Source organism: Phymastichus coffea, unplaced genomic scaffold (assembly GCF_024137745.1).
Source record: "Phymastichus coffea isolate CEN01 unplaced genomic scaffold, Cenicafe_Pcof_1.1 PCOF00105, whole genome shotgun sequence".
Classification (NCBI taxonomy): Eukaryota; Metazoa; Arthropoda; class Insecta; order Hymenoptera; family Eulophidae; genus Phymastichus; species Phymastichus coffea.
In genome coordinates this window covers 96,610-111,362 of record NW_026706916.1, presented here as the reverse complement: position 1 = coordinate 111,362, position 14,753 = coordinate 96,610, and the positions used below count along the sequence as shown (strand labels likewise).

At 40.8% G+C, this 14,753-nt stretch overlaps 3 protein-coding genes across 4 annotated transcripts; 2 read left to right on the top strand and 1 right to left on the bottom strand.

Annotated features, from left to right (window-relative positions):
* The first annotated feature begins 179 nt into the window (after positions 1 to 179).
* LOC131670270 (uncharacterized) lies at positions 180 to 4,218 on the top strand. Its single transcript, XM_058945730.1, is given in 9 exon segments — positions 180 to 269; positions 381 to 465; positions 582 to 694; positions 771 to 831; positions 986 to 1,089; positions 1,676 to 1,825; positions 1,894 to 2,130; positions 2,550 to 2,664; positions 2,736 to 4,218. Coding segments are annotated over 9 exon segments (1,296 nt in total). The 3' UTR covers positions 3,077 to 4,218.
* LOC131670269 (uncharacterized) lies at positions 3,244 to 5,785 on the bottom strand. The gene is made up of 4 exons (XM_058945729.1): positions 4,642 to 5,785; positions 4,256 to 4,545; positions 3,773 to 4,141; positions 3,244 to 3,700 (listed from the first exon to the last, which is right to left on the bottom strand). Exons 1-4 carry the CDS (start codon positions 4,765 to 4,767, stop codon positions 3,244 to 3,246), a joined length of 1,242 nt encoding a protein of 413 aa, XP_058801712.1. The 5' UTR covers positions 4,768 to 5,785.
* Positions 5,786 to 6,371: 586 nt separating this feature from the next.
* Positions 6,372 to 7,909, top strand: LOC131670265 (gametocyte-specific factor 1-like). 2 transcript variants are annotated; one of them, XM_058945724.1, is made up of 4 exons: positions 6,372 to 6,527; positions 7,101 to 7,270; positions 7,378 to 7,509; positions 7,595 to 7,909. In XM_058945724.1, the coding sequence occupies exons 2-4, from the start codon at positions 7,106 to 7,108 to the stop codon at positions 7,769 to 7,771; spliced, it is 474 nt and encodes a 157-aa protein (XP_058801707.1). In that variant the 5' UTR covers positions 6,372 to 6,527; positions 7,101 to 7,105; the 3' UTR covers positions 7,772 to 7,909. The 2 variants fall into 2 exon arrangements, with proteins under 2 accessions (XP_058801707.1, XP_058801708.1); XM_058945725.1 differs by lacking the exon at positions 6,372 to 6,527 and having other exon boundaries at positions 7,080 to 7,270.
* The last annotated feature ends 6,844 nt before the right edge of the window (positions 7,910 to 14,753 follow it).

Here is a 14,753-nt window from a genome sequence, read left to right as displayed (position 1 = left end):
CGTCTACAAGACTGTCTAAAGTAAATATAAATACTGTCAACTCATTATAACCTCGTCAAGGTTTATCCGACGGAATCCTCTAGCGAGACACGAAATCTCAGATTGGATTTTCTATCCAATCTGAGATCAATTTTTTGCGAAAGTGAAAAATAATCGAGACTAATCTGTAGTGTGAAGAAATGAATGCAACACTGCGAAACCACTACGGCAAGTATGTGAGCCATATTCCCGATGGGCTTCGCGAACTCTGCGCGGATATATCTCGGGAGGTCGAATATTTCATTCTTATTTGCAGCCAATAAAAGTTTTTTTATTTGCTTGCGTTTGTGTAGCGTGATTTCCGTGATCAGAGAGCAATAAAAAGATTTTTTCTTCGTTAGGTTATACGATCGCAACCCGACGATGTTTACTGTTTTATTGCCGATTACTTGGATACTTTGTTTATCACCCGTGAGAACGCTAAAGGTGAGCTCGCACGATGAAAAAAAAAAACTTTTACGATTCGATCGTTCCTGCCGTACCTCGTTGTAATTGAATTTTTCCCTGTCATTTCTAACGTTCGCGTCTTTCCCGCTGCCAAGTTGCCGTACAAATTGTGCAAAGCGTGACAAATAAGAGCGAGCATATAGTGGAGATCTTAGTGGGAACTGGCTTGAGATTGGAGGAAATCGCCGCAGTTGCACCGCGTCTACAGGTTATTTTCACATCTTTTGCCGCTTAGTTTATTTTCAATTTGGAAACTTATATGCAAGTGTCCCCGGTTCCTTTAGAAAGCGTTCAAGGTCTATTTAAATGCCAACGACGAACAGGAGACGGGATGTGGCTGTGACGGTAATCGATTTATTGCATTTTCATTGATACATACATCTCGATCCATTTTACTTTTCTTCTTGCTATTTCTTTGGCTTTACGCAACTTATTTTTTTAATATCTACATTTTAATGTCATAAATAAACCAATGTTCTCATTTTTCTTTTTCATGTAGATGATATCTTAGGTGGCAACGGAAAAGACATATCACTTTGCGAAATTTTGTTAACGACTGGAGCGAGTTACCGAGATGCACAACTAGCTGCTAGTAAAATTCAAGTATGACAATCATCGATCACTTAAAAAAAATCAATTTTTAATGAAATGTCAAAATCCCTCTAGAATTAGTTAATAATCAGTGTTGCATTTTTAAAACCGAAGGAAATTTCGTTTACACAGCTCATTTGAATAATAATTGTGAAGATTAGCTTAATCTTCGTAATTACGCACGAGATGCTTTTTTCTTGTCGCGCACTTATGAGATGTATTTCGATATTTCATCCAAGATTATTTTCGAACAAAAACGATAATTATCATCGAAGTGTAAACAAAATAATTATCTTATTAAAGAGATACGGCTGTCTATGCACGTCATTTCAATTAAAATTGTTTCTATCAAGGCAACATCACAATTAAAATTTTTTTCTTAGTTTTAAACTTTGCTCTTGCACTAAATTCGCTAAAACTTGTTGAAAAAAAACAATTGCTTATCCCCATTCCGAAGATATTCCAATCGAAGAACGAGTTGATTAAGTGCAGGAGAAACGATGTAGCAAAGCGTGACTGCCAAAAAACACGACGACGGCACGAAAAGCACGTTGTTTCACGCGCATTATAGTAAAAGCAACGCTGTTGTCTTCGATAGGCCTTATTCCGAAGATACCGCGAGCAAACGTTGCTCGCCGAGAGCCGAGGCGAAGTTCAATGGCAACGCGCCGCTGCTAAGACCGTGGACTTGTTGCGGAAGTCGGGGCTTACGCGAGTTCAAGCGTCGTACGCCGCTACAACTATTCAAGTATTCATCTATGTGCTTCGTATTCGTTGCTCAGTCGATGCAGTTCTGACTTCTTTGATTGCGCTTAGGCCGCTTACAGAGGATACTACACGAGGAAAAATTTGAGGATCGGTCGAGGTCAGCGTTGGCTACGGCGGAAATACTTTCTCGTATTAAAAACACCAAGAGATAATTAACTTTTCTATGCAGCTCGGGATGGAAAGGGACCGAAAGGGATTGTCGATATGTGTGCCTGGTACCGCCAGATGATTGAAGAATCCGGTATCACTTCTGAACGGGCAAATCGAGCAGCGATTGTCATTCAGGTTATTTCGAAAAAAAAACACATATACACCATTTTTCCTTTTACGTAACATACTACGTCGAAATTATACTCAAAAACAATCAGAAATTTTTTTCTTCAACAATCTCGAGTCGGATCGTTCGAGATTTCCTCGCATTAATTCAAACGAAACGTACAAGCGTAGATGTATATATATGTGAAGAGATACATGTGGAGTGCGCTAGTGAAAGCACACTTTTCGAGTGCTTTTCCTCGTAAATTTCATTTACTCCGAAATCTGAAGTAACTAATAGCGTACTTGCTGTTTGACGCCTATACCGAACAAGCACTTTCATATTTCAGAAGAAACTGGCTTGAAGCGTCGAAGCCCTTGTGATATGTAAATTCGTAGTTGATTTATTTTTTGAGTCAAGAAATTCATCCAAGTACGTGTAATTTCAGACTGCCTATAGGAAACATCTAAAGAGGAAATCAAGGGACCAGAGGTCGGTTTCATTAGAAATTTCGAAAGAGACACTCGAACCGTCAGAACGAAGTGAAGATGCCACTTCCGAAGGTTCACTTCTTTTTCTATGTTTCTTATTGTTATTCGCATTTGAGCACACGGATTATCGTTAATTTTGAAAGGTTCAGAAGACCATGAAAGCTCTGTGAAATCTCATTCGGAGATGGCACGTACTGAAGACGAGCTCGATGACGACGCAAAACTAGCTACCGAAGCGACTGAAGAACAAGCGCAGGTGCAAGAGGTAATCGATGCAGGAGCAAAGCCGCTCTTCGACACCAGCGATGCTGTGCCGATCGAAGACGTTGACCAAGTTGCTGATGAAGTTGAGGATCAGTCGGCCAAAGAGCCCGAGGGAGAGGAAAATACGGACGGCGATGAACAAGACAAAGAGCACGACGAAGTCGAAGAAAACGAAGAGGAACCCGTGGTGGAAGCGAAAAACGAAGATGCCGAAGAATAAAAAGCTTTCTGTATATGTTTTTGTGGGATAAAAAGAGCACGCGGCTAATTTACAAAACGGTCATAAAAAACCTTTATATCAAAAGAATATGGTGGTACATGTAGAGTCGCTATATATCGATACTAAAACAAAAGCAAAGTAAAAAAACAAATCTCGAAAAAGCCTGCTCAATAATACGAATATCTGCTGGATATTCTCTTGCAAGCCGTCTTCCCCTTAGCTCTCCGCGTTTCGACGTCGCGGCTTGGATCCTTTTTGGCGTACTGCTCCTGCAGAATCGACAGCGAGTCCTTGTGCGCCAACGTCGCCGAGGCATCTTCGTTGTCGTCATTGTCGTCGTTATAGTCGTTGTCGTCGTCGTTGTCGTTGTCGTTGTCGTCGTCGTTGTCGTTGTTGTCGTTGTCGTTGTCGTTGTCGTCGTCGTCGTCGTCGCCGCCACCGCCGCCGCCGCCGCCGTCGTAGTCTTCGTAACGCTTTTGCGTGAAAATGCCGGAGTCGCGCGAGCACGTGACCGACGGGCTGCTGGAGAGACGTTTCCCGTTACAAACCGAGCAGCGTTTCTTCTTTGAGCGCCGACGCCTGCAGCTGGGACACGCTTCGCGCGCGATCGCTGTGCAATCTTGCCTGCGACGGGAGTGGAGAGTCATCGGAATTAATTTTCGCGCGATTTCACGAGCGTTTCGACATCACACCCACCAAGTCAAGCAGCACCGAGCGCAGCAGCAGTAGCACGTCCGACAGCAGCTGCAGTGCCGGCGATAATGCTGACAGTGAGCGCAATGCTCGTGCCACTGACAGCTGCTGCTGCTGCTGCTGCTCGAGTACAACTCAAATCGCTGGTCCTCGCAGACGTGGCCCGAGTGTCGGTGCGAGCTCTTCTTGCACCTGTGCAACTGTCGCTTTCGGCGCGCGGCTGTCTCTTCGTATCCGCGCGTCGGCGTTTCGACGACCTCCATGTCTGCTGGAAAATTGGCGATCTCGTTGACCCGCGGTACGTCGCTCGAGAGCTCGCTTATCGTCGGCATTACCGCAATTGTCCCAGCGATTGCATTCGTGGTTCCAGATCAGGCCGATGCTTCGACGAGTCTCGCGATACGCGTAATTCGCAGGCTCCGGTTTTGCCGGCGATCCACTGTGCAAAGCTCCGAATGCATTATTTGCAAGCGAGTGCAGACTTACGTGTGCGCGGCTAGAGACGACAACCTTTCGTTGGCGCGCGCTTGCTCCCCGCGATACAGGCTCTCGCATTTTTCGCGCTCGTCCGCAGTCGGACGCTCGGCTCTCAAACGTAAGCCGACAAAGTTTTCCGATTGGTCTTGGCATTGGTCACGGACGATTTCAGGCTCCTCGGTAAGCTTGACTTCCTTGAACGAGTCGATCAATCCAGTCTCCACGTCCTCCGGTATTGACCGGTGGTACATTTTTTCATCGACGGGATCGACCGGTTTGTCGGTTGATTTTGAATCTTGCTCATTTTTTTCACAGCTGAACGAGTCTTCATTCTGAGATCATTGCATGCGAGCGTTATTCGTGAATTATGTCCGAGTGTGTCGCGTGATAATTACTTCGGAGCTTTCCTTTTCGACGCGGTTCGAACTGAGCCCGAAGTTTTTCGGAAACTTGCGACGAGCTCTTTTGAAGGCGATCGACATGGCTGTTTTAGAGGACGATGGTCTAACGCTTTCCGACATGATCGTTCGAAAGATTGTTCTTCACCATTGATGTTTATCACGAGACACTAAGAGACAGAACATTGGTTAGAAAACTCACCAACCTAAACGTGTCTGAAAATCATTAAGAGTTTACCGCTTTTGACATAAAAAGTTTATAGTAAGCAACTTCATGCTTTAATAAACATTACCAATATAACCAAATGAAATACTTTTTCTGTATTGGATTGCATAAAATACTTATCAATTAAGTCTTTTAAGACGACATGACCTTAAGACTATATAACATTATGCCTAAAAACTCAAATCTAACGACGTTGCAAAACTAACGGGTTTGACCGAAATTTCATCGGGAGATCGAAATTTTTACTATTGCATTCTGAATGTTTAAAAAAACGGCATTCAATTAATGTATCAGATTTATTTGTGAAATTCGCTATATATACTTGCAAGATAACTACTTTTAACGACGAAAAGATATGTTCTATGGTTATAAAAAGGAATATTCTTGATACGAAGGTAATTATTTTTATGCCGAAGAATTCTCCCGTTGTTAAATGTTTCTTATAGCTTGGTGCGGAATGCTGCTTTTCCGTAGTTATCAAATTGAGACGTTTATATGCGATTACAGGCTCGGAAAACAACTGCTGTAATCTTATTATATGATATGACAATCCCGTTAAGCTAATTCTCTTGAGCAAATTCTCTCGCAAATAATATAAATATCTCTTGTTACAAGATAATTTTCTTCCATGCAACCGGGAGTTGGCATTTACAGCAATTTTAGAAATTAGCAAAATAATATCGTTCCGTATGAAAATACTTGACAGCAACATGATGGAATTCAACTTAAAATTGGCATAAGATTCATAGATTTTAACGAACTAGCGCACCCATGTTTACGAGAGCGATTAATACTCTTAGCGATTTAATAATTATCAGTTTAAGCTCAAAATCATCTCGCATAGATAAAATATATGCATCAACTGTAAGCATAACAACGCTGTACGCCGTTTTCTGTATATTTTTTCTAAAAATATTTTTGCAAATAAAAGTAAATCATATTCTATAAGAGTTCATACTTTTATTTTTGAAATTGCCATCAGATTTATGGATCTTATCAAGTTAGCGCGACTATGTTTATACATGTTCTTGTAAAAATTTGTTGTTTATAAGAGTTGTCATTGTTAATTATTAGGTTTTGCTCAAATCATTTCATTGTTATACATGCTGTTAAAATATTTTTAAAGTGTCATGAATAACATTTTCAGTTTTGTGTGTATTTTACTATTTTTTTATTCTTGCAGTAGAAAACAATTAATTTTTTACAACAAGAGCAAATCTTGTTGAATGCTAGTTTACAAAGACACTCTGGCGAAAGAAATCCTCTTGAATGTTTCGTTGTAATGATAGCTGAAGAAGAAAAGATGCATCTTATAAACGCCTTAAATACGTTGCAAGATGAAGGGAGGAAAAAATGTATCCGTTTTCAGCCAAATTTTCTGACGTTTTTCCGAGTGTCAGTGTGTTTGAAGTATTTATATATTCAAATCGTGTCCGCTGTCGAACCGGCTCTTCTCATAAGCCATGCTCTCTCTCTCGTTCGAATTGACTTGTCAGCGTTTTCGGAACATCCTGCCCTTGTGATTTTCTCGCGGGAACGACGGAGCCTATAAAAGCGTCGGCATGACACGACGAAGAAATCAGTGTTGTTGGACCCTTTGTTCTGACAATACGCATTTGCGTGGCTTCGAACGAATTCTTCTGGAAGGATATCATCGGTAAGTGTAATTCAAATAATCCATTGGCATTATTTCTCGTACGTTCATGATACGACTGATGAGTCGCGCTTGTGCATAACTTTCGAACTTTTATTTGTTCATTGAACAGAGTATTTTTTGTTATTTTTACTGCGTGCACGTAAAGTTGACGTGGTGATTACAAACGATGACTCAAGCTAATGTTATAAAATCCACTTCGTTACTCGATTCGTTGTGCACCAATTCGAACTGTACGTTCTTGTACTCGAGTTTTGAATAATGATTGCTATTTCACGTTTCTAATTAAAGCACCAAATAACTTTGTTGAATTGCCAAGAGAAACTATCAGAAAGTAACCATGATCATCAAGCTAGTAGTCCAATATACGGATCTACATATTAGCGCTCAAATGGTCATCTTTGGACTGCGCAATATCGTTCGACAAGTATATAAAATTTCAATAAATATACACACGTTCAATCTACTTAGCATAATAAAATAATAAAATTTATGAATTTATGCACAGCCAGTTTTAGCACTAGCGTCTTTAGCGTCGTTATGAGCTACTGCAATACGAATTATTATCAATTCCAGCCGAAATGGAGCTCGAACCGCTTGAGGTTTGTCCCTACGACCCGTCGCATCATATTCGCAAGTCCCGTCTGCAGCGGCATTTAACGATCTGCTCCAAAAATCATCCCAATTCCAACATGAAACGCTGCCACTTCAATGCCTCTCACATCGTGAAGAAAGTCGATTTTGAGGTGAGTGACGGGGCTGATTTTGACATTACGTGGCCTCTCGGCGACGATTATCGGTCGTCGAGGCGCATCCGAGAAATATCCGATTAAAGATGTCGCTCTTCTGGCAGAAACACCTGCTCGAGTGCCCAGACCGGGAAGCTGTGCTGGGCGCGTCAAGCGACGATCCAGATATCCTTACGCCCATGGATGCACTCGCGAATGCAGATCCCAACGGCTGGGGAGAAGGCGCCTGGGGAAACGTGAGTTCGCTCTTCTTCGAGTGCCCGCAACGCGCTGGCGGCGCGCCCACGCGAGCTCGATAATCGCATGTCGATTCTCTTGCAGGAGAGTGCTGGCGAGACTTACAAACCAATCGAGGCTATGAAGGACCGGGCGATCCCGCATGCAAAAATTGCCTTGTCGAAAGCCCAGCGCAGAGAGCACCGTCATCAAGAGAGAAGGAGATGCAACGAGGTGATTAATAAGGAGCAGGTGAAGACGGGCAACCGGCGCTCCGTGTGATTGCTAGTATTCCATTCGGCGTAATGCTGCGTTTGCCGACCTTTTATCAATTTTATTGCAGCACAATGACTGATTTTTACGACTGATTTTACACCCCGACTGATAAATTTCGCTAGCAATAAACGATTTTTTATTTTTAACGATGACCTTTTAGTTATTGCAGTTACCATCAATCAGTTATCATCCGAAGTCGTCATGCTGCTTCATTTGTATATGCTCGATCAAACACTCGACTTCTATCTATATTACGAACTCTTGCGCTCTTCGTGCTTAGCAAATATTCGGAATCGGAAATGGGACAACTAATGACTTTGGTATCGACGCTGCTATAAATCCTAAATTAACGTAAGAAATACAAAGGAAAGACTTATTGAAATTCTACGCTCGTGACTCGTATTGGCTACATAGAAACAATAATTTCAGTTTTAACGTCGTATGTATTTCACGATTCAAATCTTTTAGCAAAATTATCAAGCGCTTTAACGTGTTTAGATTCTCGTTTTACAGCGTACGCCATGGCTAGCTATACCGCAGAATTAGAGGAGCCACGTTCGACAAACTGAATCATTATATTGTATGTGGATTAAACGATACCGCTACTCGCGAAATCTATCGTTAAAGTCGGTTTTCATAAATATTGGTGTGTCAATATGTATCTCTTCATTATCGGTGATTTCGCGTTGTTCTAAATGGACTTCGATTAATTTAATCTTTTATCACGATCGAAATTTTCGTATGAATTCTCTTCGGTGATACGTATTAAAAGAATTTACAAATGTAAATTTCGAGCCGAGTGGAATGCGCACTATCTCGTTGGCTTTTCCATGCGCAGTTGTTTGACAATCATTAGCTTGTCGAACGCGCGCGTCAGCGACGGCTGAGACACTACGCGAATGCCAACACACCGACGTCGTCAGTAGGAATGAGCAGGCGTCCGAAATTTCTCCGCGCTCGCCCCGTCGTAATAACTCACTTCGCTTTCGCTTGAGTGATCATTATGCACCGAAAAAAGTCAATTGACTCGTCGCAACGACCAATTGTGTAAGCTACAGCTGGTAAGTACCTAACATGGCCGTGTGAAAAAGGGAACGTTTTCATCTGCGCTGCGCGCTTTCCATTCAACGTCCTCTTTTCTCGATTTGAAAATTGTATCTATACGTTGCGGGGCCTTAACGGAGTACGGACTGCCGAATCTATAATTTTCTAAGTAGACCCGTAGACGCTTGCAATACCTGAAATCGGGCAATTGGCAGGATGAGTTGTCGGTTTGCGAACTAAAGAGCAGGACTAAAGGGGGAAGCTACAATATTGATGAGACACTTTTATTAATAATTATTAGGGTAATGCATTCGTTGTTATCCAGTATAATATTTGTCATTATGAAATGGAGATCAACGTAAGTATCAACTGGCGATTGATGAAATATCTGATTTCATTGCTCACGTGTGTCAACAATCATTTATCATCAGAGATTAACACGTTTCTCTTATCAATTACATCAACATTTCAAGCAGAGCATCAGCTTCATTGCACGTGCACGTACGTATAAATAATTGCATTGGATTACGCAAGAGTGATATGGCGCTCGCATCCGTCTCGAATCCTAATACACTACTGGACTAGTAGGTGTAATATTCGTTTGTTATGGCGCCGAGCGTCTGCCTCGGCAGAGTGGGGCGAGAAAGGCCACGCCTATTTGTTATTGCTACGGGTCTCCATTCCAATCGCAAGTGTTAGTTCGAGCGACGGTGCCAGAAAGCTTGACGAATCCGTCGATTACACTACGATGGAACTGGAATTTCCGCCCGCGCGAACGTGAGCGCACTTGCGAATGGGGCGCCCGACCGCACGCGATGGATTTCTTTTTTGTTGCTCGCTTCAACATCAAAGACGCGCGTTCTGCTTTTCCTCGCAATCTGTTGCTTAGACCGTAATAATTAAGAACGATCGAACATGGGCGCCAGAGTGGCGGCAACGGCTTTCTGTTAACGAATGTATATTGGATACAGTACACGTGTCTTGTTTTCAGGCGATTTCTTTGCCTCGGCTGTTAGACCATATAAGTAATAACAGTTAGTTGTTCATTGGACCTTGTCATGAGCAATGAGAATCAAACATAACTAAATAACGAATCCGAGACCTTCGATTCGAATACAAAATTAAACTCCATTCTTATACTTTCAACTACGCGATGAATACGGTTCTATGTTTTCACTTATGCGATCTATTCTCGGCGAATGCGCTCTTATGCGTCTTGATGTGCGATTTTGAAACTCATTTGTTCTATCGCTCAATCAACACAGAATGTCTGCATTTTTATAAATAATTGGGTTATTGAAAGGGCCGGCTGCGTCTACCTAACGTTGAAAGACTGGGCTAAAGAAGAACCCGCCGAAGTAACTCCTTTCTATTGAAAATCAGAAGGCTAAAGTGGAAGTACTCAAGGATGAACCGATATAACGAAAAAAAGTTTGTTCTTTTCGGCATTCATAACACGAGTCTGCCGAGTATCGAACATGCTAGGACAGCGAATGCCGATGAAGAATTGATGCCTATTTCAAGCTCATCGCTACAACAGCGACACCACAGGGAGACACACGACCAAAGTGAGCTTTCCCGATATTGGAATACCATGGGTGTTTTCCTGAGAATCGAAAATAATACTTCAGATCCAGCTGTTTTATTCGGAACATGTACCCATAATGCATATGCGTTACATAAAGGTTATGTAAGTCCTTGTGTATAACGCGCAGGTTAGCGGAAAAAAAACTCTTGAACAGAGTCGGAGGCGTCATTTTAGAGCACGCGAACCACTTGAGGTATTATTACTGAATGAAGTCGTCGTTAACTAAAATCTTTTGGAATACCCGCCCAGCCGTAAGTGACTTGACCATTTCTGATAGCGAGGGAATATCTGCACGAACACAGTGGTGCCCTGAATTGGTCGCCAAATGCAATGGAAGAAGAGAAATTCTGAAGACATATTCGAATGCGATTGGCGGTTTTGTAGATTTGAACTGCGAATCGCAATTGAAATGAGTTAAGTAGCGAGCAGAATTGGCCACGCGGATAAGACAAAAAGACTGGCAGACACTTTCCAGATTTTCCAGCGTAAACTTTCGAGCGTATAAATAGTAGAACTTGGGAATTGCCCATACGCTATCGCTAAGGCCTCTTTGACGACTTGGGGTTTAGCGATGTTCACTATAGCAGTCCATACGTGATTGACGTAAGCAATAGGACGCTCTGTGAGTCGGTTCTTCAATTTGCGCGATAACACAGCGAGAGATAAATGAAGAGAAGTATCGTACGGCATAAAACATGTGCATGTCTCGGAGTGTGGGCGAGCAGTCTTTGCGAGATCCGGAATGAAAGCAGTGTACCGCGCAAATTTTACGATGGAAAGCGTTTCACTCTTCAACAGTGGAAGTGTTTCAACACTGACTTGTGTATGCTGTGAGCGTCGGTGCGACGGCCTAGAATCGCTACTGCATTTGCAGCAAAAGACAATTTATCGCTATTGAGACCAAGTCCGAGCATCGAATGTTTTCACTGGCTCTTCGTTTGGCTATTAGCAAATCGTAAAGTATCGTCGAAAAAATTATGCACCTCATACCAAATTTGACGTACGCTCGGCTTAGTTCGTACTTCATTCTTGCGTTGGCCGAATCAGTGGTAAGTCTGTGTATTATGCGTCGATGACGTCGAGACGGCGAAACACACCGTGCTACTTTTATTTTGCTCAAGATGTGTTCAGATTTCAGAATAGGGTACAATCATTTGACGATTCCAAGTTGGTTTATCGTTACCAGTGATGCGCATCTTGTCATTTGACTTGGAACCACGTGCCCATTTGAGATGATCGGTTAGGTTGAAAAATTCTTCTTATTTTTATTTCTTTTAATCAATGAATATGCACTTTTCTAGTATAAAAAAAATCAATCACTCAGATGGAGAAAAACCACTAGGTACAGATTTACAAAAAAAAAATACAATAATTTGAACGGTAAACGAATCAGATTACAGCATAACGAAGAGGTGAAATCGCAAAGCTCGTTATATGATTATGCAGAAATGGATCGAACGGCCATTCAATATAAAAAAACTGGAAAGGCTTACCGTACTCCTGAGCCAATGCAACGCAACGTGCACTGTGCCTATAGGACAACGAGGCACCAACGTTCTGGCACCAACAGCAATGGCTCGATTCGGGAACGCCTCAGAGGTTACCGAAAGCACTCGTATAAGCCGGCCTGCCAAGTTGCACTCTCATGTAAGTATAATAAAGCACGATAAACGCACGATAAACAACAGTAGACACGGAATGGTGTACATTAATAGACGCAGAAACACGAGAGAGGTTCTCTCGTCACGATTTCCTCGGAGAAACTGCTCGAAACGCATCTCTGAATGGGCTTAAATCGAGCAAAAAGGGTACGCCCAGCTCCTTTCAAACCCATTGCGGCTCAACTAGTACCGAGGGGCATCTCATTTAGAAAGGCCACGTGGGCTGAAGGTCTATCGTTTTGTTTGCTATTTTTTTTATAGCGTCGGTCCAAACGGGACACGTGTTCGCTTTTGCCTAGAGTTGTCTGTCAGATCCGAAAGTTTCGTGAGGCACGTGCTCTGTTTACGCTGTACGCACTGTCACAGATTTGACACGTTTTACCTTTATGTTTATTGGTTCTTGGAACGCAGGCCGTGAACACTTAAATCATTTGGAGGTTTCATTTATTGCTGATTCTCACCACTCCTCTGTTTGATCAATTTTACATGAAAACAATATTAATTATCAGCTCGATCGATTGTCTAATTAATGTATTTTGCGAACCAACGTAAATCGCAATTAGAATTTCTCTTTTGTACGTATTTCTGAACTTCGAAAGTAAGTTATCTCTAGAACTTCTAATGATCTTCTAATGACGCATAGATTATAGCAATTAAATATTGACAATTTAATTCATAAATATTGAACTATTGCGATTTATTACGAGACTCGTGAATCAATAGAAGCGCAATTATCAATAAATTAATTGCAATTTATTATCTGAAAAGAATTCTAATTTGATCGATTACAGTAGCAGACATTCCTATAAAAGCTGTCTTTGACACTCAAATCATTACAGTAAACGCATATTTTAATAATATTTAATAATAACAAAAGTAAATTGCACAATTTTATTATCATTATTAGCTGTCGCTGAAGTTATGAAGTGTTGTTACATGTCAAACAAAATTTATTTGAAATAAACTTTATTACACCAAGTTTATTTATTATCTGTCTTATATTTTAAGACAATGAGTAAATGCCATTTCTATATGAAATAAGCACATGACATTCGGGAGAATACTCAAGTGCGTATTTTTTCTTTGTTTTAAAATGTGATAAACAGATTAGGGTTTATTTATGCATTCGTTAGTTTATGTTTTTTAAATCTGGTGTTTGCAATGGTTGTCTTGAGGAGATTGCTGATAAAATAATTTGGGTGGTTTCGCAGTCTCGTGATATATTCTTCGTAAAATTTTGTAATTTCTTCTTTAACTGTTGGAACCTGTAGGCCATTTCGAATAATTTCGTTTGGAACTAACTATGAGGCTGGTACGATGTTACGTATAAGACTTTCGATTGAAATCTTTCCAGGATTTCAATATTCAAGTTTGAAGCAGCACGCCATAGTTGAATGCCATAAGTCCAAATTGGTATGAGTACAATTTTAAAATAAAATAAAATAGTAAATTTTAACGCAAGGTGGAGTATTAAAGGATGGCATTCTTACTCTATTTGTAAATGTACAGAACGTAACCGAAAAAGAAATTGCATGGAGAATATTCACTAATAACAGATATATTACGTGCAGATCAAAATCAATTGTAAAGTGATTTTACCTTAAAGGTTTCGCTCTACCGGGTTACTGATTCTCATCACTTCTGCGGTGGATCATCATTACCGTAGCACATTCCCAGGCAACATTGGTTGTACCCAGTACGTACCTGCCACCAGTTTTTTGGAACGTTATCATTAAATGTGGTACTAGTAGGACTGGTGGCAGGAACGTACCTGTCAGGTGTAAATGTCCGCTTAAGTAGCAAGAACATTGTTGCCGGTACGTACCAAGCTCGTACCCAAAGACACGATAATGGTACATTGTTGCTACCTTCTGTCAACTAATGTTTGGTACGTACCGGCAACGATGTTCTTGCTACTTAACCGGACATTTACACCTGGCAGGTACGTTCCTGCCACCAGTCCTACCAGTACCAGTCCTACGGGTACGTACCTGGTACAACAAATGTTGCCTGGGTATTGTCTTACCGGGTATTAATTTAATCATTGAAAATTATTAGTACTCTATTTAACGTATCAGTCAAAGTGATTTTGCTTATATTTTTCACTTGAATCAATTTCAGGAGGTCAACAGAGCACTAAATATCCGTATTTACCGGGACTACGATCTCTTAAAATTATGGATAAATGATGTTGCTTTAATAAAGGTAATTAATACATTTATGTGAATTTCTTTCTTGTTTGTATCTTGGATTCTTGTATGTCTTTGTAGGGTTTTGATATAAATTCACGTTTTTTAAAATATATTTATTTTTTTACATTTCTAAATTAAATCATCACACTCCAAGACGTGCGGATAATCGATTGTGATACACGAAATAAACGTGCAATGTTTTGATTCTATTTGTTTAGATAAATAAAGTTGCCTACAGCATTTTATATAATCTCTAACAAATATATCTTATATATCTTTATGCGTTTTTTCTAAGCTGAATGGGCCTTCACGGTATTATCTCAAAGTTTATAAAACTCAAATATGCGCTCACGATCCAATTGTGAAAGATGAACCATGCTATGAAAGTATCAAATTATTGAATTCATTTATGTAACATCTGCTAAATCTAATACTACGCGTAACAAAATAAGAGCAAATGTCGATTATAATTTAGACTAATTACGACAAAAAAATATGATAAT

Bases quoted from the DNA above. Each gene is read 5' to 3' on its own strand.
- LOC131670265 (XM_058945724.1), top strand. From the start codon at position 7,106: ATGGAGCTCGAACCGCTTGAGGTTTGTCCCTACGACCCGTCGCATCAT. The intron at 7,271-7,377 runs GTGAGTGACGGG...CTCTTCTGGCAG, and splicing joins TGAAGAAAGTCGATTTTGAG to AAACACCTGCTCGAGTGCCC. The intron at 7,510-7,594 runs GTGAGTTCGCTC...ATTCTCTTGCAG, and splicing joins GAGAAGGCGCCTGGGGAAAC to GAGAGTGCTGGCGAGACTTA.
- LOC131670269 (XM_058945729.1), bottom strand. From the start codon at position 4,767: ATGTCGGAAAGCGTTAGACCATCGTCCTCTAAAACAGCCATGTCGATC. The intron at 4,546-4,641 runs GTAATTATCACG...GAAAAAAATGAG, and splicing joins TCGAAAAGGAAAGCTCCGAA to CAAGATTCAAAATCAACCGA. The intron at 4,142-4,255 runs GTAAGTCTGCAC...AGCATCGGCCTG, and splicing joins TCGTCTCTAGCCGCGCACAC to ATCTGGAACCACGAATGCAA.